This window comes from Anopheles merus, chromosome 2L (assembly GCF_017562075.2).
Source record: "Anopheles merus strain MAF chromosome 2L, AmerM5.1, whole genome shotgun sequence".
Classification (NCBI taxonomy): domain Eukaryota; kingdom Metazoa; phylum Arthropoda; class Insecta; order Diptera; family Culicidae; genus Anopheles; species Anopheles merus.
The window spans coordinates 40525958-40550659 of NC_054083.1; the positions used below are offsets into that span (position 1 = coordinate 40525958).

General features: G+C 45.8%; 1 protein-coding gene across 9 annotated transcripts in view; it reads right to left on the bottom strand.

Annotated features, from left to right (window-relative positions):
• LOC121592530 overlaps nt 1-24702 on the bottom strand; it is a 112173-nt gene that overhangs the window by 54834 nt on the left and 32637 nt on the right. For 8 of the 9 annotated variants that reach the window (XM_041914045.1, XM_041914048.1, XM_041914041.1 and 5 more), the window contains one exon: nt 1348-3539. In XM_041914045.1, the coding sequence (XP_041769979.1) occupies nt 1348-2735 (1388 nt within the window). In that variant the 5' untranslated portion in view covers nt 2736-3539. Of the gene's footprint in view, nt 1-1347; nt 3540-5261; nt 5364-5653; nt 5779-24702 lie in introns of those variants that run through there. The other variant, XM_041914049.1, reaches the window with a different exon arrangement.

Sequence of the window (24702 nt, forward strand, 5' to 3'; positions counted from 1 at the left end):
CATATTGGTAATGTAATGGTTCGAATCCCATTCAAACACCATTTACAGCCTGTGCCCGAGTTATCTACTTACGCGGATTAGGAGATAAGCGGATTTTGGATAGTTTATGAGCCAAATCAGTATAAATTGCTTGAAAAATTGTCAAATAGAAATTCAAATGATGTTACGTTATTGAAACCACTTACATACCAGAAATATAAAAAAATTCTGCTCGGATCGGTTTTTAATTAATAATGGAATGTTAAAAAGACTTTTTTTTTCAATCCCATTTATCCAATTTCTTTTGGCAAAAAATGCGATATTCGGGAGCAGACCGCAATTATTATATCAAAATGTCTTCTGAATGTTATACATTTCAACAGAACATTTATTCTTCTACTTTTTCTTCTATTTAGTATTACGACCTGCACGGTTATGCCGAGCAAAACAGACATTCGAGACATATTTAATATCACGTTGCCGGATAGTCAATCCTAGGTACGGGTAGACGGACTATATGAGACTTGAATCCACGATGTTAGTACAAAAAGTTGACGACTGTACCATGGGACCACCCGCTTTATGAAAATAAAAATGTAAAGTATGTATAATACTAAACGATAATAAAATTTAACTGCTATGAAATTGAGGAATAATTGAAAGCGTTACGCAATTTATGGAACACCCCTTGCAGCGCACTTATAATGAGTGGAACGTATTTTTGAGCGCTCGCAATCAATCAGTAATGGTAATAGCACCTACCATACAGTAGACGAACCATAATTTTCCTCTAAAGGGCTTCCGAAGCGGATGGTTTGCCTTGTGCCTTTGATGATGTGCGGCTTCTGTCGCCCAGGCAGCGCACCACAAAATGATAAAGTTTTAATGAAGCACTGATGGAGCCGCATCGTGGTGTGCTGTACGTACTACGTACCGCCTACATGGATCGATGGCAACTGCAGCTGCAGCTGAGTTGCCATCGTGATACCTCTTTGATGCAGCCCATCAGTACCGAACGTCCGAGATTGACGCCGGATCCAATCAAAAGCATCACCCGGGCAATGTAGCGATGGAAAAACTACAAAACACACCCAAAAAATCCTTCATGTAAACCCGTACCAGCCTTGGCAACAACACACTCGACACTGTCGAGCCGTGTTGTTTGTCCACTGCGAGTAGCTCAATTACCAGATCCGAACCTCCACTCACTGGAAAATGGAAGAAAGCAAATTCTCATCAGAATCTCACTGGATCCCCACTTGGATCGGTTGAAATAAATACCGAAGAGAATAACAAAAAAAAAAAAATACACTCGTTGGCAACGTGTTTGGCAACGGATAAAAACCTTCCAAAAGGGAGGGCACTTACCTGGTCAGCATGTTCGCCCGGTTGACGGCAATTTCCGCCTCGACGCGAAACCGATCCTGCGCGTACCGGTCGACGACACCCTCGCCGAGGTTGAGCGCGGTGCCGGCGGTACAGTTCGCCCCGAGCAGGTGCTGGCTCTCGACGATCTGCAGGAACTGCGTGACCACGTCCCGGCCCTTCATCAGGTTGCGCCGGTTGTTGCGGCTCGTCTCGTCCAGCTCGCTCAGGTCGGCCTCCTCCATGTGGAAAACGTTGTTAATGTCGGCCGCGTCCGGCGCCTCGGCCGGAGTTTCCTCCTGCTCCTGCTCCAGCGCGGGCTCCTGCAGCAGCGGATCATCGTCCTGCAGCAGCCCGTCGCTGTCGTCCACGTCGCCTTCCGCTTCCTGCTCGGGCTCATCGTCCGCCGCGTTACCGGTGTCAACGGCCGTCGCCGCTGCCGCGTCCGCCACCGGCATGTCATTAGGATAATCCACCCCATCCGATACAACTCTTGACCCTCGGTGCCACTCGTACGGTGAGCGGTGGTTCGCATCCATCACACCGGGCGGTTGAGTTGAGCCCGGGCTGAGCAGCAGCAGCGGGTTGCGGGGCATCGCGTCTAACGTGATTAGTCGTTGATTGGATGCGGACACTTGAGCGCTCGGTGAGCGCTGGACGCTTTTAGCGACCGGACCATCGTCCTCCACCGCCCATGGCAACGCCGGTTTCCGACCAGCTGCAGCACCCGAACTCGTCGGAACGGTTATCGCACTGCTACTGCTGCTCGATTGCTCTTCCGCACGATTGCTGCTGTCAATCGTTGCTGTGTCGGACGGGATGCGTTTGCCGGCGTGCCTGCGCACCGCCTGCGAGTCCCGGAACGATGGGACGAGTTCGATTTTCACCTCGTCGAGGTTGTGGTGCGACTTCAGGTACTCGAGACCCTTGTCGACCGTGCGGCGAATGTTTTCCATTATCTCCTTCTTGATAAGCTTCCGCTTCGGTGCCGTGCCCGGCCGTGCCGTCGGTTCCGGCGTCGCGCTACCGCCGAAGCGCAGGTTATCGAAATCGCTTAGCTCAATCATGCGCTCCAGCTCTTCGGACTCGTCAAACCGAATCGTGAGCGTGTTTCCGCGCGAACCACCACCACCACCATTCGACCCTTGCTGTGACTCTCTGGCGGGAAGGGTTTCCTCGCTGCCGGACCCGCTGCCCGAGCCGCCCGCATCGTAGTCGAGCAGCGTAAAGTTGTCGAACACTTGCAGGCCCCACCGGATGTGGTCCTTCTCGCTCGAGTGGCGGACCCGCGACCGGCCATGCCGAATGATTAAGTACTCCGAGCTGGTGCCGGAGCAATTAGCCGCGAAGCACGCCAGCGCCACGAGCACGAACTGGCACTGACGTAACATTGTTAAAAGCGGCTGGCTGGCTGGCTGGTTGCTGCTGCTTCCTGCTCAAGCCAGCTCAGCACATTTGCGTGTGTGTGTGAAGCTACTCCACTATGAGTTTGCGAACACAGCACCGGCACAGCACAGATCAGGGTAGGCAAGTAATGAAGCAATTCAGGCGTCGTGACGTGTTGGTGTGCGTTGTTTGGGGCCAATTTTTCAGCACCTTTAGCATAGCGCAGAGCACAACCGCTGTGGACGGGCGTGACCAGCAATCCGGGGAAGCGTACTCTACTGATGGGGAAAGGGAACGATGGCGACGAGGACGGTTTTGGAAGGAAGTCAGGGAAAGAAGGGGATGCTAGTGTATTAAACAACACACACACGAACACTCACACTCACACTTTCACACACAGTTGTATGCAAACAAGAGCCCCAGGGGGGGCCCGGGTTGGAAGTGATTTCCTGTTGATTCTACGTATTGTTTTTATCACCCCGACCCCGGCATCACTGCTGGCTGCATCTTTCTGCCCGACCCTTGCTGGGCTAAGACCGGCCGTACCGCTTCATTGCCAGCTTCGTCGGCAAATCGATCAATCAAGCGGGTAAGCCGCTCAGGGCGGATTATGTTATTGATTTTACCGTGCGCCCTCAACACCACTCCAACCAAGCAGCACCACTATCACCACCACTTTCACCTCACTAATAAAACAAAAACGCTTGTTAGCAACTAGCGCGCCTACTAGGAGCTAGTTGTCAGTAGGAGCAGTTGTCCCTCCCTAGTTGTGACGCTCCTTCCAAGCGTTCTCGTGGTTGAAATTTATCCTGCAAAGAGAGAGAAGAAAAATAAAACAAAACAGGTTAGTGCAATCGTGTAATAGCAACAAGCAGCAGGGAGCTTATTACTAGTAAAAGAGGGTAGTTTTAGTGCACTTTTTCGGTATTTGCTTTTGCTCCCCCATTTCAAGCGCATTTTCAATTTATCATCGTTACATTATGATTTGCCATTCGTGCACCCCCGAGTGGTATTCGTTTAACAGATTGGAAAACTTCCCTTCGTATGAAAAATACTTTCAGAAAGCGTCGGTTGCGCAAGAAAATTCAATCAATGTGCCAGCTGTGCACTTTGGGAAACAATTTCTTCCCCCCCATTACACTCCCATCTGACGAGGACGTTACGCCGCGAAATCGCCTGCGTACGTATGGTTTCGATTTGTACTGGCCAATAATGGTGATTGAGAGGGGGCAGTGATGGGAGGGGTGGTAGGTAGCATTAAAATAGGAAAACTTATAACTTTTCAATCAGTAATAGCGCGATGAAAATGCCAAACTTCTTCAGCGTGCTGTGGACGATGGGAGTCGAATTCATCGTTTGGAAATGATACAATTTTGCTTCCTGCTACATTTTCCCTTCCGACATGAACGCCATCGTAAGGCTCACACCCACACACACACTACTGCTGTTACGATTCGATGGGCAAAATGCATTCGTTTAAGAGCGTGGCTTTGAATACGTTCACCTCACTGTCGCAAGCTGTCAGCTGCTGCTGTGTTCCTGTTTTCTAAGCGGATCGGTTTTCCCTTCTCCTCTCCCGGGGAAATGGTGGGAAATGGTAGAAAATTTTCCCGAAAGACTCGAGTAATACGTGGGTATCGTTTGACACGCCAATTTGTCCGACCACAGCCACCAATCATTGCTGTAATGTAAGCATTTCCAGGCTCCATCCCGCGCATGGAGACGCCTGGTGGTTGACACGGGAAATGAGCGGTTTGCGTGCCGAAATTATAGTCTTTCGGGTGGCAAATGGTGCGAAGGGAAATGCTTTCCCACTGTGTGTGTATGTGTGTGATTATATCGAACAGATTTATTTTGTAATGAATAATAACAATCTTGTACCGCTTCCCAGGAAGAACTTCATGTACGACAATTGCTATTTATGTTAGAGTGAATCGATTGTACAGGATTTCTTGCTCGATTGGAAGCTAGACACAATCCCCACCTTTCTCTCCCCTTTTACCACGCCATTTAAAGATACACTCTGTCGACGGGAAATAATCATTTTCAATTATGCCCCCCCCCCCCCATCCCGCTTTCCTCAAATGCAGGAAACTGCTGCACTTTGCCAGTAAATCGGCACGGCTAATGGTTTGCACTACTTTCATCCGGCTGCAAATTGAGCCAATGCACAACTGTTTTTATTCAGCATTGCGAACAATCATGAACAATCGTCTCCCTGGACCACGTGGGCAAACAGCCAAGTTCCCGAGCAGACTCTTGTGTCCCCCTCCACCATTGTGTCCCGTCCGTCTACCGAAAGCAAGCTCATCGATTGCAGTGTAAATAAAAGTGGGATTATTGAGAATGCAATGGGCGATACGGTTGGCTCCACACAGCTGCCACTCGTTATGAAATGGGGAAAGAAATTGTGGAGGAGAAAACAGAAGGACAGTTTCGGGTTGGCTAGCTTTGCGGCCCCAAAGCAACGGGTTGCGGAACTCTTCTCCGATGAGCTGTTTTTGTGCTTTTATCGTTTGTTTTTATTTCACCTTTTCTCTTGCAACGGAATATGCTTCTTCATGCCTTGCCGAGGAGCACCAGGGTGCTCTGGTTTGCTGGGAGGGGAATTTGGACAGCTGCTCGCACTGATCCTTCCGGTTGCAAGTGCATCATAATCGAGCACGGGAGACAGTTTGAAACAAGCACCGAAGCACAATAAGCTCTCGATGGGCAGCCATCCGGTTCGACGCCGACGGGTACCATTTCCCATACCGAATCGTCCGATCGCAGACAAAGAAAGGAACACAGAGAGAGAGAGAGAGAGAGAGAGAGAGAGAGAGAATATGAATCCAAAAAAAAGAACGAGCTGTGTGTGTGTGTCTATAAGACATTCACCAAAAAAAAAAATCCCCAGGAAGTAATGATAGGAAAATCGATTTACCTTCCACTTGTATGTGCGTTTCGTTCCCTGAGCGTTGAAGTGCTTTCCAAACAGCACGGCCAGGGCCATATTTTCCTTTGCTCCCTTGCCCGTATGGACTATTTGTAGAGAAGGCGAAGGAGTGAACGTCGGCAATCCAATCCAGACTGGGGAGAGTGGACGAGGATAAAGAAAGAAAAAAAAAGTCGATCGAAAGAAAAACCAATTGAACGTCAAGTTACAGCATGATATTGGTCCGGCTCTCGTTTACCGCCCATTAGCGATATTGAAGCTTGGGAAGGAAATGGAGAATAAACTACCACTCACTCACTCTCTCTTGTCTCTCTCTGCATACAGACACACACATATACACATATACATACAGACTGCTCAAATGGTGGTGAAGGCTTTATTGAAATTGATCGCTTCATTTTTAATCCTTTTGGGGTGTGCTTGTTTCGCTTCATACAGTTTCGGGAACATTTCGTTTCGATGCGTGAGCTTTCTGGGGCAAATGAATGGCAAAGCCTTTCAAACACCCGTCACATTTGCAGCCAGCATTTTAGTGGGGAAGCTTATTTCAATCAAATGATAAACATAAATACGTGAAAGGGGTTTCTCGTGTATTTCTTTGACAAACTGTTCTCCGCAACAGGAATGGCTTGTGTGTTGACAAATTGGTTCTGCTTTAAAACAATTTTCCTGGGATCGAATGAATGGCATGTGTAAGCCCATGGGTGGCATGACGTATATAATAGTCTATCTTGTCAGACGTTCCGGTTCCCACGTAACCCAAATTGGTTCAAACCGGCTGCAACGAAAACTGAACGCAGCACTAACGATCTACTAGAGTTGGGTCGATAGATGAGGTAGTTAGGATACTGAAGCACTATCATGGGATACGTCAAATGCTCTTATGAACATCATTTCATTCAAAAGCCATATTCCAGTCGCAGGAACAGGTCAACCATTGAGCTTGAGTTTGGAGTTAATATTATTAACCTATCTACAAGGCGAACGTGAAGTGTCACTAGTGGATGGCACACTTAAAGTCAATTATTCTTTAATTAATTATGGAATGGAGCATTAGAAGTTGCACAGTGCAAGACTCTGGAAAGATGTCTTCACTAGATACATAAGATGCTTTGGCACTTGGTATGCTTAACAGTGACGATGTACTTATATTGGATGCAGAAAGCAATTCTCAACCTCTTTGATGTCTATTGCTGCTTTTTCATCAGATTGGAAGAGATTTATCGCGCTAGTGATTATGTGGCATTTTCATTCATATGCATGGACTAGTGGTGTGCTCTCCGAAGCTCACTCACGACTACGATCTCACTCCGGTTATTGTTAGTCCGATCGGAATTGGAGTCGCAACTCCGGCTTATTCGGATCCACTAGTTTCGCCCGGATTCGTGTGGAATCATCCGGTGTCTTCCGGCGTCGGCCTAAGTCAGCTGGAGTCGTCCGAAGTTGCCGGAATTGGCTGTAGTCAAAGTTGTCCGTAGTAGTCGGCCAAAGTCAAAATCAGCAGATGACGGCTAGTGCAATGTGTTTGTGGTCGTGGCATGCGTGTACTTCTCAGACATGTTTTTTCTTCTTCTAAGAAAAGCAGTTTGAGCAGTTCGGCAGATTCCGGCGACTCCGGATGACTTCAAACGGCTCAGACTTCGGACAACTCTGAGTCCGGACGAGTCTGGATGACTCTTGATGACTCCGGACGATTCTGGACGACTCCGGATGATTCCAAATCCAGACGACTGCGGGTGATTCCAGAAGGCTTTAGATGATTTCAAACGGCTCCGGACGGACCTTCCGAAGTCAGTTCCAAAAAAATACTGGAGCCGGATCGGAATTAACTCCGGATGTTCATCAACTTTACCCATCACTTGTATAGAAATGGCGTAGTGAGAATATAGAGGAAATATTATAAGCTAAGTTGATTCATAATTAAGAACTTTCAACTCTCTTCACTTCTTTTTCTTTTTTGCTTCATCAACTATGACAGAAAAATTCATAAGAAATCATACATAAACTTCAGTAATTTGTTTAAACCTTAAAGAGTTTGTTTAACATAGTGTGTTTGGTTAAGGAACGACAACAGAACGTTTTCAAGCTTCAACTTCGGTCGATAGATTCTTTCCTCAAACCTTTAAACTATCAGACAACAGTGTCTAGCCTCCGTGCTACTAACCTTCGTAAGAACTTGATCCTCACTCCTTTTTTTCGGTAAACCTGATGACCTTGTGCCCCATGTAAGCCGAACACATGTGTGTGTGTATGTGTGTGGTAAAGCGTATGAAATTACTCCCGCCCGGGACGCGTTATGAAATTAATTTTCCTACCATTTCCCTCCCGGTCCAGGCAGGTCCGCCCCGATGTCAGGCGCGACCTGAGAATGATGAAGTTTTATGGTAATGAGGTACCATGAAGTCTCGAAAGGACATCCGGTCTAGTCCAGAGTTTTCGTGGGGACGCTGGTGGGAGCCTAATGATGAACTCATAATGAGCTACAAGGGAAAGGAAGGCAGGACAGACGGTGGCTCTTGCAACAAACCCTCACCGTGCCGTTATAAGCCGTTTATGGAGCAAATACACACTCACATACACGTACCCGAACAGACACACACACAGGGGCAAGCAGAATAAAAAGCAGGGTAGACGCCAAAAACCGATGCCAGTACACAAGGATGGAGCAGGATCGCTTGATAACCGGTCGGAGCGAAAGTTTAGTTTCATTAAATTTTAATTATCTTTCTTCGCTTCGTTTCGCATTCTTCTCTGGCCCGTTCTGTCCGCTATTCAGTGCCGAAGAGAGGGAGGGAGTTTTGTATCTGTTAGAGATTCGCAGTTGAAAGAGACGAGGAACTGAGGGAACCGAAGCGAAAGCGTACCGAATATCTATCGACTTAAGCGAAAAACAATTTACTTCTCCCGGTTAGCCGGTTAGCTCATTCGGCAGCAGTGCGAAGGTATTGGGCGGAATGGAGAGAGAGGGATGAAGTTTTCCCCCTGGTACCGCACTTGAACCCGTTCATTGGTTTTCTTCGGCGATCTTTAGCCTTTAGCCGGCTCGTGCAAAGTTGCGAACGAGTTTGATAGCGCGCGGGTGACTTTTTCCACCGCTCCGCGCCAGCATATCGAAAGCAAAACACAACAACACGACAAGAGAAAAAGTGGAGCAAAATTAATCTTTACCAGATATTTGCCGAAGTAAAAGAAAGAAACAAAAAACACTAACCCGTCACTGCGCTTGCGAGGAACGAGTGTAAAGAAGGGCAGAACCAACGTTGGGTACGTTACACGGGTCGGTTTCGATTAGCGGGAGGTAAACATTGCGAGCGAGAAACATGATACCAGGATGTTGGTTTTGGTTTTGAGTCGATTTGCGGGCGTAAACCTGCCCAGCAGCTTGCCTTCCACCCGAGCGACAGTGTGTATGTTTGCAAACGAACCGTGCGTTTTGGGTGGAATGGTAAAATGGTGAAATTAATCAGCATTTTCCCTGCTGCTGTTTTTCGAAAGCATCACTTTTCCATTTTCCCGCACACACACATATCACTGACTTTCTGCCTGACAGATTAAGCTCTTCCCCCTCTGGAGGGTTTGCGTGTGTGTGTGTGTGTGTGTGTGTGTGTGTGTGTGTGTGTGTGTGTGTGTGTGTGTGTGTGTGTGTGTGTGTGTGTGTGTGTGTGTGTGGTGTGTGTGTGTGTGTGTGTGTGTGTGTGTGTGTGTGTGTGTGTGTGTGTGTGTGTGTGTGTGTGTGTGTGTGTGTGTGTGTGTGTGTGGGATTTTCCAGCAACTACTAAAAACCCAAACCCGTGTGCGTCTAGCTGTGAGCGTGAGTGTGTTTGTGTTCACAGTTTTCTTCGCGCTTTTTGCGGCCAAGGCAGCAGCAGATAGCGCGACAAATGCTGACGAAGCGTAATACTCGCGTATTTGTTCGCAAGTCGTGATTTAGCGCTCGCGTACGAAGAGAAGAGTTTATACAGCGATGGGGACGTGGGAGGGAGTTTTCGTGGAAGTTGTCACGCAGATAGCTGAGCTTCCGGGTTTGACAGGTTCGGGCAGACCGCGATAAAGCGACCGGGACTGCACAGGGGAAAATGGGGTTTGTGGTAAGCGCTGTGAAAATAGACAGACGAGACCGTTTGGAGAAGCACTACTTCTTCCTGGTATTGCCCGAATGTTGCCCCAAGCACGGGAGCCCGCTGAACAGCTTGAAAACCGTACCGTTTCGGTTACCCGTGCCCGTCTTTGGCTCAACGGACGCGTGCATCTGTTTTGCTTTTCGCTACAGCGGTCGGTAGTTCGGTCGGTTCGTCAAACAGAACAACAGTTAGGAGAAAACGGGGCGTTTCGAGGTTTTGACTGACTCCGCTCAGCTTCGGGGATAAACAAACCGTACCGTCCAAGCCAGGAGACTTCATTAAACGGAACAGGCTACAGTCTTAACAGCTGGAATGCTGCTCTGTTTGAGGAGAGTGGTATTATTGCTAATTTGAAGTGAAATATGAGCGTATGAGGTGATGTTGTGAGCAATTCGTGTGGACTTATCTTTTTAAGTGGGATTACGTTGTGACTTGCTTTTGCTGGAAGGACAAATTGAGAGATGGTGATGATTGTAGCGAATTTATGTAGTAATTAGTGTTTGAAATTTACATGAATTGTGTACAAAACTTCATGACAAGAAGTAAGCTTTTGGTGTGCTTCGGAAGGATCGTTTTAAGATAGACCTATCCTGCCTCACGAGTTCTCTAGGCTCCCACAGGATTTTTACTAGTGTATTTCTACTGGCATAACATGTGGGACACGGATGAATTCGGGAAATGAATTCCTGTATTCGATGTCTCCTAGCGTTTCTTTGATGTCTTGGTTCCGCGACATCTCTGGGGATCATTTGCATTCATTTGAATGATGCCTTGGCTTCTGGGCGCACATCTCCAGCGCATAGGGCAGGTCGAAACGAAAGCATGTGGCTGTGGCCTTGGATATCACGACACAGACTATCTTCTCTGACCTTGCGTGGAATTCGAGGCAGTACGACCCTCTTTAAGATACGACCCTCTTGAGATGTAGTCGAAATCTGGGAAGATCTCCTGATATCTCCATACTAGCTGGGATATACTAGCTGGGTCGTACTGGAGCCTTTTCTCATTTTTGGCTGGAGATCATATTTGAGTTAAGCAGAGGTAACGGTCGTCTGTGTTAGCATGCGCTTTCACATCGGTGGTTTGGATTCCTGGGATGTTACGGAGGGACTTTTAGACCATTTACAAGGACTAGGATTGCACAATATCTACAATGTCCAAGTACACCTGGGATAAGGTCTCCTTTCATATTTAAAGACTCTATCAGTTACTTCATCAATTGGACATTTTTATTCATTTCTTGCTTGCACGGTTGCATGGCACAAATCCTTTAGAGACCTTGATAGAGCCATCGTTTGCACTCGAACCAAACCTTTCCCATGAGATTAATTATCTACTACGAATTGCACCTAATGTTCACCACGATTACTCTTTTTTCGTTCCCTCGTACGACATTTTTTATCCCCAATTACCTACATTAACATAACCCGTCGGATCGGACGACGCAAATGCACTTTTGATTGCTTGTCAATGTCATGTTTATGTATAAAAAAGCAAAGTATTATCTCATAAAATAAAGCTGTGTCCTTGTGTCCCCGACACCAACTGTCGTCATATGTGGGGGAACGAGCCCAAATACCGATTGTCTCGGTAGTTAAAGGGTGTCTTTTCTTTTATTTTCTTTTCTTTGACCCTCATTGCCGATCTCTTCCAAGACCAAGGGTTGGTTTGTTGCTCTTTTTTTTGGCTCACAAAGCACACACAGACTACAGAGCGCAAAAGGGGCACAGAGAGACAATAAAACATAATCTCGTACAACCAGGCACGTGTCCGTACCCTCAACAAATGACCCCCGGGGGACGAATTGCGTGTCTTCACTAACGACGTGTCCCATTGTGCACCAACCATAGCACACAGCATACCCACACACACACACACACACACACACACACACGCCACACGTACGCCACAAGAATCCTGATCCCCTGCTCACAAAGCCGGCCGCTCTGTTGGGGCAGCAACGCAGACAAGGGGTAGACAAACGAAACGCTCGAAAAAGCAGAATGGTAAAGCGAAGTCTGCAGCTTTATTGCTAAAGAATCTGCAAAAGAATGAAGCGACGTGTTCGGGGTTACTATGGCAACGAAGGGTAAATGTCGCGTGTCTGTGCGTATTCGTACCGTTGCGCTGCAAGCGCAAAAGCATATCATTTCAGCAAAAGCTACACCGTGAGATCAAAATGCACGCAGATGGCAGAAACATGAAGCAGCGCGAAAGGAATGGTATGTAACAGACAACGAATGAAAGGAAGAAAAAAACCCCTGCTCCTTCATTATCGTCCTTTAATGAGCGTTTCGTGCAGGTATAAAATATTCATTTTATGTACTAACTGACACCGGGAGAAAATGAAGAAATTTAAGCTGGAAAATGAACGGAAAAATAAAAACAAAACACCGAAGGAAACCTTTTTGCAACTCTGTCAAGCACACCACGCCTTGCGGCTGTACGTATGCCTGCCTACACATGGGGCAGCGTAGCAGCGCAGCATCCGAAAATGTCAAAGTTTTATTCAATCGACTAAACCTCATTAGACACTTTTGTTGCGAGCAGCTTTGAATGATGTCGTTAATTAAATTACGTCAATTTATGTTTCATGTTGTTTCATTCATGTTGTGCTGAGTATTGCGTGGGCGCCCAGGCCAAAGGAACAAAAGAGGAGGAAGAAAAAAACACAGTCGCTTTGGTGGTTTAAGCTGTCAAGTCGGGGCGGCACACAGTGCGATGGGTGGATGGGTTGGCAGGAACATAAAATAATACGGAAATAGGCTTAAATAGGCGCCAGCAGCAGCATGAAATGTGAGCCGTGCTGCTTTTGTAGTGTGTTTGCGCCTAGAATTTGTCTCATATTTTGTGACGACCTATTGAGTCGCACCATTTTTGAATGTCAAGCTTCGCGTTGAACTATGTGTTAGTCAGCGAACCTAACTACTGTGTGTATTATATGAAAAATATCTTTTACAAAGTTACTATCACACATCAAACGGCTTGACCTACCGTTCGTGCTGATGAGCGTGTGCTGATAGCGTTGACATAACCCATCTGCTCACTTACGTCCTGATTGGACCTTGCTCCCCTCCACATCCGACAACTCATCAACAACTCGCGTCGTGAGCAGCAACACTACACCCAACTAGTATGGCACGTACACTGTATACATGTTCCCCCCGCCTTTTAACGTCCCTAATTGGCACGATTACGAAACTTATCCATCACATCGAGCCGATCTTTGAGACGCGATGCGAACGCGTCGATAACGTCCATTACTGAATGGTACTGCACAGACACTCCCGCATGCCACAAACCACATGGGAGCAGCTGCAATTACCGAAGGGAAAGCGTGGTGAGGTACGATAATGAAATCAACCTACTTTTACCATCAAACACACACACACACACACACACACACAAACGGGCGGTTGGCGAGCTGTAGCCGACGGCGCTGGCGAACTTCATAACGAGACCGGTGCTTTTAATAAATAAACAAGTTAATGTGGGCAATCGGGGGTGCTTTTAACCCCTTGGCAGACTCCAGTAGCGCCAGCGTGAGGGCGTTAAGGGCGATGAAAATGTTGCCTACGAGAAGCGATGTTGCGATATTATTTCACGGCCCGGTTACTGATCGTGACAAGAAGGTGTCGTTTAACTCCTACGGTTTGCGTTGCGTTATACGTGGCTGCATTTGAAGAGCGACAGCAGCAGTGTGTCAAACACGTCAAGAAACATAGAGCGCAGAAAAGATTTCTTAGTATTCTATTTTGTAGAACTTAAATGCCAACGAATACAAATGGAGCTATGCAAATGTCTGCATTCTGTAGGTTGTGTGTGTGTATGGTTTGCTAGCATAAATTAGTAAGGGCCCTTTGTACCCAGGAGGAATGATGATGAGAATGAGCTTTTACATACCCTGGGAAGTATTTTGCCACTCGAAGCTGCAAACTTAAGCCTATATTATTTCTACCTATTTCAATGTAACGTAAGTTTGCCTGGAAAACTTGCTTCCACTCAGCGTTGGGCATGATCCAGGGAAATAAAACAATACTAACCACCGGGTGAAAGCGAGAGTAAACAATCGCCAGCCCCGGAGCAAATCCGGAACCGGAATGGTTTCGTGGAAGGAACGGCCGGCCTTCAGCTGGCCCTTTTCGTTCACACACACTATTTGCAAATGAATTAAATTGAATTCAACACATGAAATGCGGCAATGGCGAAGTCTATTCCATCCTGGTGAGTGCTTTTCAATCGAAATGGTGTTGTTTTTCTTTCTTATTTTTTACATTCTTTTTCTTTGTTGGTGTAAATGGCTCAAAACAGATGTGGAGGACTAGACTTATATCAGTGCTCTGTTGTGCTTTTTTCAGTCCATGCCGCCAAAGGGCGGAAAGGAATAAAATATTTTTTGTTTTGGGAATGAAAAAGATCCCTCAGCCCAAGGGATTTTTTTAAAGAATGGAAACCTTTTTTTAAATTTTTATAGTTTTTGCTTATTTTTTCGACATCTTTGTCGAATTTTCTTTAAAATTAAATTTGCATGAACTATTCTCATATCGTTGGGATAGTCGCTTTATTTTTAAAAAGCATATTTTTGAACTTAATTTCAATCATTTTAAACTGCTGACAAGTGTTCTTGCCTACTAAAATTTATCTATTGTGCTTTTTCTGCGTCTGTATAATAAATTCATTCAGTAGAATATTTACCATTATTTTCACTCATACATGCTGCCGTGACTGCTTTTCCGGTTGTACAGAAAAGCAAAAGTTCTTACTGCAGCGTGTCCTTTACATCTGTACGCCTTAAATCACACGCCGTAGATGTGCTACACGCTACCTCCTGCGATACAGCATCTGCTTAACGAACAACCGCTTTGGAGCTGTAACATTTGAGAAGCAGCATAAAAATTTAAATTTCTACACCAATACCTACCACTACCAGTTTACGACGACTATAACAGCCCTACCATCCAACAGCAGCAAGGAGCCACGTGAGCATTTACGCAGCAGGCTTGTGTGTCGCACAAGCGTTAAGCGTGTCTCTGCCTACTCGGCCAAGCCGTTCCTTCGTGCGACGTTCCTAGCTAGCCTGCACCCAAAGCAGCACACAGTGAAGCGATAAAGCCAGTGTCAAAAGCGTGCAATCGATAAGAATGTCGTCCACCCGGTCCCGAAACCGTGATCGATGGGAGGCGAGAAAAGAAAGCAGATCAGATAAGCTGTACATGCATGCAAATCATGGCACACGAAATTGAAATATCTTCGTGCATGGTGTGCAAGCTGCCACGCGTCACCTCCTGCCGAATGGATCGATAAATCGTGCCTCCGCTCCGCTGGAAAGGCCCCGTTTTGGAGGAGCTTGCTATCAACATCGACATCGGTTGTGTTTTTGTGTCACCCCAGCAAACGAGAAAGGGACAAATCCCTGACAAGGAATAATTTTCAACACGTGTTCGTTCGGGTCCGCTTTCCGCACTGCCGCCTTGCTTGTGGGTTGCGGGCTTGCGCGGGTTGAATTCGGGCAAAGCCGAGACACCGCCTACCGGAGGGGCAAGCGGCACACATCCAGCAGGCCCGGTCGCAGGGACAGCGATAAAAGATTTGAATTTGTCTGTACACGCCCGAAAGACGAATGTGGCGGCCATAAAACTAGGAAAGCAAGCTTGGTTTAGCAAATATTCGGAAATCCTGCCCTCCAGGAGGTACAAAAAAGCTTCCCGAAGCAATATACAGGAGAAAAAAAAGAAAAGCTCTAAAGGATTCCGCTGGATAAAAAAGGGAAAAATCGATGACGAATTCAAATGCAAACGATGACGACATGTGGAATATAAAACAATGTTACCTTACACGTTACACGTTACCTTACATGTTCCATTTTTTTACATTCAATTTCCACTCTCAAAGCTTTATTCTTCAAATAGTTAAAGAGTTGTAAAGCATTCCGGTCATTAAAGCATTGCTGTACGGTATAGGACATTTAGTTTCCAGTATTCCATTCTCAATGCGATGGTGTGCCTATCGTAAATGATTTCATTTTTTTCAATACTCTCCATCAAACACTGCTTTTGACATTTTCTCATGAACCGCTCAACCATCGAAGGCAAGCATCGACGTAAAAAATATCCAACAGGACATCAATACGTTGGAATTAGCATCATGTGAGGTTTAACCGGAATCGAATCGGATAAAAGCCCCTGACCAGAAGCTGCAAACAAAAACCGGTTTTTTGTGTGGAGAAAAATGCATACAGCTTCCCAGTGGCATGACAGGTTTGCTATTTCATCGCATGTTTTGCAGTTCCGGGAACTGCTTCCTTCCTTCCTTGTTTCGTATTGCATTCCGATTCCAAAGTCGAGCAAAAGCTCGATCGACAAAAAAGGAAAACAAGAATAAAAACCCGGAACCAACCGGAGTGTTTACCGACCGAAATTGATTTCTATACCACCTTTTTCTTCCGATGTCATCGATCCTTTTCGATTGCATTCCGGAGCCACAGCCATGTGGAGGCAGCGTGATGGAAGCAAAAAAAAACCTGACCTCCTTCCTTGCTCACATTACTACTGCGACACTGCTACTGTGCCTCGCCTCCAAGGGAACGCAAAAAGGGGGGGATTTAGTGAATGGGACCGTACAAAATCAACATTTCTTTTCACTCTGCTCGACCCCGGCGGCGCTCGAGCTTACCGGTGGCCTGATAGGGATCGTTTATTTGAATCAGAGAGCTGATTGGACGGGCCACGGCTGCACGTGTCGTTCGATGGGTCGTGTGTTTTATCCCAAAACCCACTCGAATTGGGGGATGGCCAAGGGGGTGTCCCATTTTTCGATGGAGACCGGTCGGCCGGTATGATAATCCAATAGAATTGAGGATGGCCTTGCAGGCTTGGTGGAACCTGTTGGTTTTTTTTTTCTTCTATCGCTTCGGTCGGATGTCCAGTAATATTATTTACGCAAAGAATTTGGCACGGAAAAATGGTAGATTGTTTGTGAAGGTTCGCCCTGGTGAGGTGTGGTATTGGTTTGATGATGATGTTTGAAAATATGGTATTCTATAAGTCCAAGCAGAAGGTAGAATAAGGTAAATAATAACAAAAATAATCGCAATGTATTGGCTATAAGGTTAAAACCGCACTGTTTTACTTGCTAATGTGAATTCATCGATAACTTAACCTATGATTCCAATTGTAATCTAAAAAATTGGATATATTTTGTGTTAAATTTATCACACGAAAATTCTTTTTTTCCCCTATTTTAATTGTACGTGCTTTGATCGATGTCAGCAGCTGTCAAATAACCCATCAGTACGATAGCTCAATTTGTCATGCAGATTCTTCCCCAACCAGGTCGAAACGTGAGAATTCAGTGATGATTTAATCAATGCTCTTCAGTGCAATTAAATGAACCGATGTTTTTTGTTGTTCCAACTACCTGTTTCCGTTTCGTCCAAGCTGGTGTCGAGAGCACGTACAATTGACAAATGTGAAATTGAAAATGCAAAAAAATGAAATTGGAGAAGGAAAAATACACATCGACACCCGCATCATGCAGGCTCTAATTAGATTAATCGTATATGCTCAAGCGAGCATAAACCGGTGAGTGAAGAGCACTGCAGCGATATAATGGAGTAGCAAGCGAATCGAGAAGCAATCCACGATGCTTTCAGTGCCGTGTTCGATTGCAGGGAAATGGTGGAAATGGTTCGTTTGCACGGAAAGTGTATCAATCTATAGGAAGCATTGAGTGTGTTGCAGTGAAAAACGGTGTTATCTCGTTGCGATGGTATCGATCAGGGTGCTTAGAAATGAATGCAATGCGTTAGTGGTGCTGAAGCTTTTTCAAGCGGTGCTTCATTATGTTGAATTTATTTTATGATTATTAATAAACCGTATGAATTTAATGAGACGTTCTGTACACATTCCGCAATTTAATGATTTTTTCCACTGCAACAAAATGCTTTCTAAATAAAAATAAATTATGATAAATAAATCACTACATTTTGAAATAATAGTATGTATATTTTGCCATCACAGCATCGCTATAAAGGGCAGCAATCTAATTGGTAACGCTATATACCCCAAAACCATCCAGATTAATAAAGGGCTCTTGCCAACTCACCAAGGCCACACTGCTACCAGTGGAAATGTGATACAGTTGCCCGTTTATTCCCGCTCCTCCCACTTGATGTTGAATTCATACTCAAGCAGCCAGCGAGTCATCTGGCCGGCTGGAAAAGCGTAGGAACTTAAACGGAACGCTAAATTATGAACGCGTAAACATGAACCAACCCTTGTCGCAGGGGAAGCAGGGTTTGGCGCCATTACACCAGGGAAGGAGGAAGGAGTAGGATGAGGGAGAAATTGACGACAGTTTTGAACCAGTAACAACAAGGCTAGCCCTACTCCTACTCGCACCATTAACACCATTGCAAACCGAACGGACAGGAAGCGTGCACATTTCGATCCGGTTCGAACGCTTTCCGGCCAAGCGAACTCCAGGCGAGCACAATAACAACCGAGTGGTTTATTTACATTTTAAATTTGTCCCCCGACGGGTTGGGGCAGCACTTAGTCTGTCCATTTAATTGGAGCTTATTACATACACACACACACACGCTTCCTGGAAGTAACGTCGACTGGGAAGGGTTGAATTGAAGGCGTGGAATGTCAGTGGTTGGTAATATTTGCACATTAATTTAATGGGGTCTCCATTGGACGATGGAGCATTGCACAAAAAGGGTAGAAATTTAAAACAGAAGAATTTTGAAATGTAGATTAAGTCATGAAGTGTGTCGTGTTTAAAGTCCAAAGTGGAGACTATTTTAATTTTTAAAGAATACTTTAATCTTTATCTTGTTGCTGAATTAGACAAACCCAATTTTAAAGCCCCTACAAACATTAAACGTTTCCTTCCATTTACATCTAACCAAAACGCTACATCACCTTAAAGACACACTACAAAACAACTGCTAAACCAAAGCGTTGATACGCCCGAATGTCGCGCTACGGTTACGTTCCCTGGCAGGAGGCACCGTGCACCGACAACAACTGCACAGTGAAAATGCTAATTATTGTGCCGCTTCGGTGTCTTCTGCGTCTCCCGTGTGTGTGTGTGTGTGCACGTACGTACGATTCAGCGTGCGATGTAAATTCGACATCGCCAAGCCCGTTTGCATCGTAATGCTGCACCCGGGGGAGGGGAAATGTGGCTTCGCAAAATTTGACTTGCTAAATGATGCATAACGCCAAACGATTGTGCCAACAATCGGCCACCCGCGGGATCCCGGTTTGGTTTGGTTTGACTGGGCCAATTTTACACCCAGCTGCGCTTAGACAGGGCAGACAAGCTAATTTTGCGTGCATTTGGCGCAGGAAACGGTGCGTCGCAATGGTCCTTCGGGGGTTGTGCCTGGCTCTACCAGGCGTCTCCATTGACGCGCGAGAGCGGGCAAAGTGGGACATTGTGGAAATGGTGTTATACTGTGTGAAATGTTTTAAAACTCGACGAATGTAGTGTAAAGATAAGCAACAACTTTTTATGGGTCTAGTTCACTGTATAATTTGCATAGTTGCGCGACTGGCGGGACGTTTCGCAGTCAAACTAACCGAGCTAACGAGCTTTTATACTATTGTGTAGGGATTTGAGCATCTTTAGGTGTTTTTTGGAACTTTGTTCATTTAAGTATAGATTGTATCAGTGGCTTTATTCAATTATAATTGCCAATCAAAGCTTCAATCAGTGTCTTAAAGACTATCATTCGGTCACAGTTTGGTTTTCCAAAAAGAGCCATTCGTTTCCTTCGCCGCTCATCTCCACAACCAACCAAACAAACAAACAAACCATCATCGATGAAATAATACCCACTGGCACCATCTTTGGCACTGGTATTGATTTTCTCTTGCTCTAACAATAACAACATGGTGCTCGGTAGCGCTACCCGTAAGCGTCGCGCTCCTCGACGAACTTTCATTTCCGCGTTTGCTGGTTGTGTTGGGCGAGCTAGAGCTTCGCTCTTCGCTTTTCCGCCTCGCCTCCCGGCGCCGTAAACATAACCGTAATATTGATGATAATTTTTATGAAGATTTCATCTGTCTCGTTTCGTTCGCAGCGGCATACCATACCACGGTGCGTTTACGGCCCGGGTTTGGCCGGGAGGTGAAAGACACCGTGGCATCGCGTTCGTTAGGTATCGGTGCCACATTCTTCGCTTTAGTTTAGTCGAGTCGAGTTTCACCGGGGTGGGTGGACCGGGATTACCACGGACAGGCTTTGGTCGAAATCGATTTCTTCGAGCCCCGCCTGAAGTACCCCGTAATTGGGGCTGTGTGTGTGTGTGTGTGTGTGCCGGAACGAGTGAAAGTAACGACCCATCTTTGGTGGCGTGGGCTCACAGCCAAAAATACACGCACACACACACCAACATCGAGGGGTAAAGTCGGCTCGGCGTGAAAAGTGAAACCAAACCCGGTCCTTCAAACAGACGTCACGTTCCAGAAGACGCTCGTGTCTTCGGAACGACCCAAAACCCCCCGATGATGAACGCTGGTCCAAATGCGCAAAAATGGTGGTCTCCAGGGAGGCTGGAATTACGCAATTGGAGACGGGGCACGATGGGAATGCCAATTGTGCCTCCTGTCTGGGGCTGTGTCGATCTCGATGGCCCCTCGAGCGGTATCGCCCAGCCAGTCGTCCGCCTGTTGGGCTCGCATCCGTACGACCAATCCTTTCTCGTTTTGCTTTTTTCTTGCGGTGCTACGTTACGTTGCCAAAATTTCGTTCTTCAGGTCGGAAAAGGCGAACAAGACGCTCGCTTTTTTTCCATTTTGGGGTGTCCGATACGGCTTCCGGCCGTTCGTAATTACACTTCATTGGAATGCTAATAGTGCAGGTCGGTTCGAGCGATGGCTGTCATGCTGAACTATCAACCATTTCGCTCACCTTGCCGTGTGCGAACGGTTGAAGTGCGATCGGTCGTTCGAAGGGGACGCCAAAAATTCGATATTCCTTTTTGGTGAAGGAAGCGGCTCGGTCCAGAATTAGGACAATTATGACATTCAAGCGTGTCCGGCTCCTTCCTCAAACGGACGTGTAAGCAGATGTTCGTTCCGTCAATACATTCTTCCTGAAATTCCCTTCGCTTTGTACGATCGATGGCCGTTCTTCCGGTACCTTCTTTGTGACCTAAAAAGCTTCACGTTTCACACCGATATTCTACCATCAGAAGGTGGACCAGATTGGACCGCATCGGTAAAGCGATACCGATTATGGTTACCGTCTAACTTTGGGGGCTTTTTGAAAAATCAATTTATTTTAATGCCAGCATACGAGTCGTCCGGCTAACACCGGATAGAGGCACCCACAAGGTTGAGCATAACTTATGAATCTCGCATTAAGTGTCGAGGGATGGTAATTTTCACAGATTTTATTTCAGCGAATGGATTTTGTTTTTGCCCTTCCTAAGTGTCGCTAAGGATGTTTCATAGTTTAGAATTGTTGTTCCTACCTTTCTGTGCAAATTGTTTCGTTCCCTCCGTTTGACCCCTGATGCCATTAGAGCAAAGCAACGTCTTCGAAACTTTGAACCCCTTTTCATTTGCCAACTAGCAGCACTGCCATCGAGCGCATCTTATTTGCTGCAAGAAGTGGTGCAAAGAAATAGCAAAAAATAGTACAAGAAGCTTTTCAAAACTGAGCTGGAGCGATGCTGGATTCGAGCGATAGCAAAAAAATGCCACCAACCCCTAACGCTGACCACCGTTCACGATGCGAACGAACCGACCATTAAAGAGGATGAAGCATTATTGAGAATTGATTGCAATTTATCTAGCAGCGCTATTAACCTTTGGCCTTTTAACGTTCGTTTTATTCTGCTTGTTTTTTTTTTGTGTACGCCGTTTTCACCATCAACGTATGACCTCGTTCGACTTTTAACGCTGGCGTGTAGGTGTGTGGTGAAAGGTTGCGGCTGCTTCGTAGAATTAAGTTGTATAATGTACTGGAGTAGCATACTTATCGATTTGCCAGTGGAAATTTATTTTACGAAAGGCCAATCGCTGGAAATTGAAGTGGCGAATTTTACATACAGCAGAAGATGAAGTGGTAGATGACAAGAAAATGTTTGATTTTTTGTTTAAATTTCCTACAATTCAACAAACCTTTTGAGCTTAAGTTTTCGTTCTTTGAGCAAGGTTAGTAACTAGAAATAACACACTTAAAAGGAAATTTCAACAATTTCTATGATAATAATTTATTCTTTGAGCTCGAACCTGTTGAGCTGAATTTGCATTCTTAGAGCAAAGTCAGTGACTGTAAATAATACACTTCATAGGAACCTTCAACAATGTCTATGATCCTAACTTCTATCGCCTGTAAGATTATTTGCTAAAAGCTCTTTCCTCTACATTTATCGTAAATTTTGAACAATCCATTGCATACCTTTAGGCGCATACCAATTTATCGTAAATTTTGAACAATCCATTGCATACCTTTAGGCGCATATCAAGCAACCTTCTGCTTCTCCCATACAACACATGCAAGTAATGCAGCTTTAATCTCCTTATTTCCTACATTTCAATGCCATTGTACCCCTGTTTTTGCTCACACTCATCGATGGATTTAAAAGAAAATGACCCACTTCGTCTAATAATTCAACCGTACCCACACGATATTACCCCTGGAATCGTAAAAACCCATCAATCGAAGGTACAAATCATGCTGTATCCTGTACACTCGAATGAAGCGAATCAGATGCGTCCCAGAGCATGTAAGAAAAATGTAACACATCGATTTCATCTTCCCCTTTCCCCTCTCCTTTCTATTAGCGCGCTTCCATGCCCTCAATCCATCCTCCCCGTATGAGTGCACAAAGCCAAAAAGTAGCTCTTCAGTTGTAGCACGGAAATACCATCCATCCGCTCCGTTCGGGCGGGCACGCTTCAGTTGCACCGAAAGGCCTCCGAGGATCGAGAACCGAAAAAGTAAGTCATCGAACAAGCAACAGATTTCATTCGGTTGGCACTCCAAATTTTAGTAGGGGAGAAGGGGGGGCTCATTCCATTGAATGTCTTGTATTGAATTCGGCTACCGTAACACACCGCCCCCACCCCCAAAGCCCCAAAACGTTCGCCGTAAAAGCATAAAAACGAAATCGTTCACTCCACGCTGGACCGACGGTGACTTCTTCGCTCGCCGAGTTCGTTTGCAGCCAGCTGGCGGTGGCTGTTTGGGTTGGGTTGGGTGCCTTTTTTTACGGTTTGGTAAACATTTGCTAAAACAATTTCCTGACCGAGTTTTTTGGACTTTGTACCGAAGCGTACGTACGTACTGATCAAAAGGTGGACGACACCGCAGCAGCGTCTGCCTCGAATCAAAAGTCATTCGAGCACGAGCTTATTGAAACAGGGGCGGAATGATTTGAGCGAACATTTGAATGAAATGTTTATCTTTTGCCTTTCATTTCCTTCGATTTGTGGCAGATTTTTGTTTTTTTTTTTTAGAAAGACGGAAGAGGCTACACAGTTGCTTTGACATAAAATATGGCACGGCGTCTATTTTTCCAGCTAAAAGTCAAGAATAGGGGTTTTCTGATTTACCTTAAATTAATTCCAATTCGAAGTTCGTGGAAATAAAATGCCCCAAAACGTTGCTTGCAACGCTAAACGCTAAGCGGAAGGTGAAAGGAAATGGGACGGTTTCTAGTGAAAATGTTGCATCGAAATAAAATACCAAACACTCGTTGCTTCCAGAATCGTTCCAGCAATCGGTTAGCGGTGAAAAACGATGCCCATGAAACAAAGAGCATACAACCCGCCCAAAGAAAGGGAATAACCAAACAAAAACCACAATTCTACCGCCTACTAGAACCGATTTCACCGATGCTCCATCAATCAAATTGGAAAGGTGGAAAGATCAAAGACGCGCTGCTCTGTCAAGGCGAGACAGGCTGAAAGTAGGAGAAAGGCACTCGCTTACTTTCGATGGCGCAAAGTTGGACCGAAATCACGAAAATCGGATGGGTTTCGGGAGGCATGGCAGCATCCGCTATCAAGAAAAACCACAAACTGTCACGATTGAGAAGTCGGAATCGAATGTGATTGCTCTAAATACCCTCGGGGCGAATAGAGCCGGTTACCCTTGTGCGTGTGTGTGTGTGTGTGTGTGTGTGACACATGGTAGATGAAGGTACCTCGCTGCCAGAAAAAAAGGGGAAATAAAACCGACTGAATGTCAAGATCGGTCAGCTGGATGAAACTGGACGGGTTCGTTTTGCGGGAGAAAAACCATAAAACAGCCACGATATTTTGCGGTTACCCTCCACCTCCTCCCCCCCCCCCCCCCCCTTCCACCGCTTCACTGTAAGCTGGGAAATATTGTGATTGATAAATGCCATTTATCCTGCCTTATCCGATAAGAGCTTTTTGCCCATCCACCTTCTCCACCTTCCGCCCCTCCGTTTCCTTCCCTTGGGGCATTTGGTTGATGGGTTTTTGAGTGCAAGCCGGGAGAAGGCAAAAAATCAAACACATTAGCATTTTTGCATTTAAATCTACCAAAAGCGGATGATGATAAATAGATCGGATAGTAAGCTAGTCAATATTGAAGAAAAAAAATGGGAAGCTTTTGGGTTCAAAAAAGTAGGAATTTAAGTTTCATTTTTCAACCATTTCCCGTTGCACGGAAGTGAATGCTGGAAACAGCAAGAAAACAGCTACAAAAAGTAGGATTTTTTTGTTATTGTCCATAAAATGCCCGTTTCGCTTGCTGTTTGCATCTCCATTCCTGAGTTGTAAAATATCAATAAAAGCTCCGAAGCTCCGAGCGACACGCAGCACACATGCAAAGCTGCCCATGCCCGATTGTCAGTTAAAACGCACCCTCCCGGGTTTAAATGGGGGGCTGCCGATTTACATAATCCATAAATTTTACATCCTG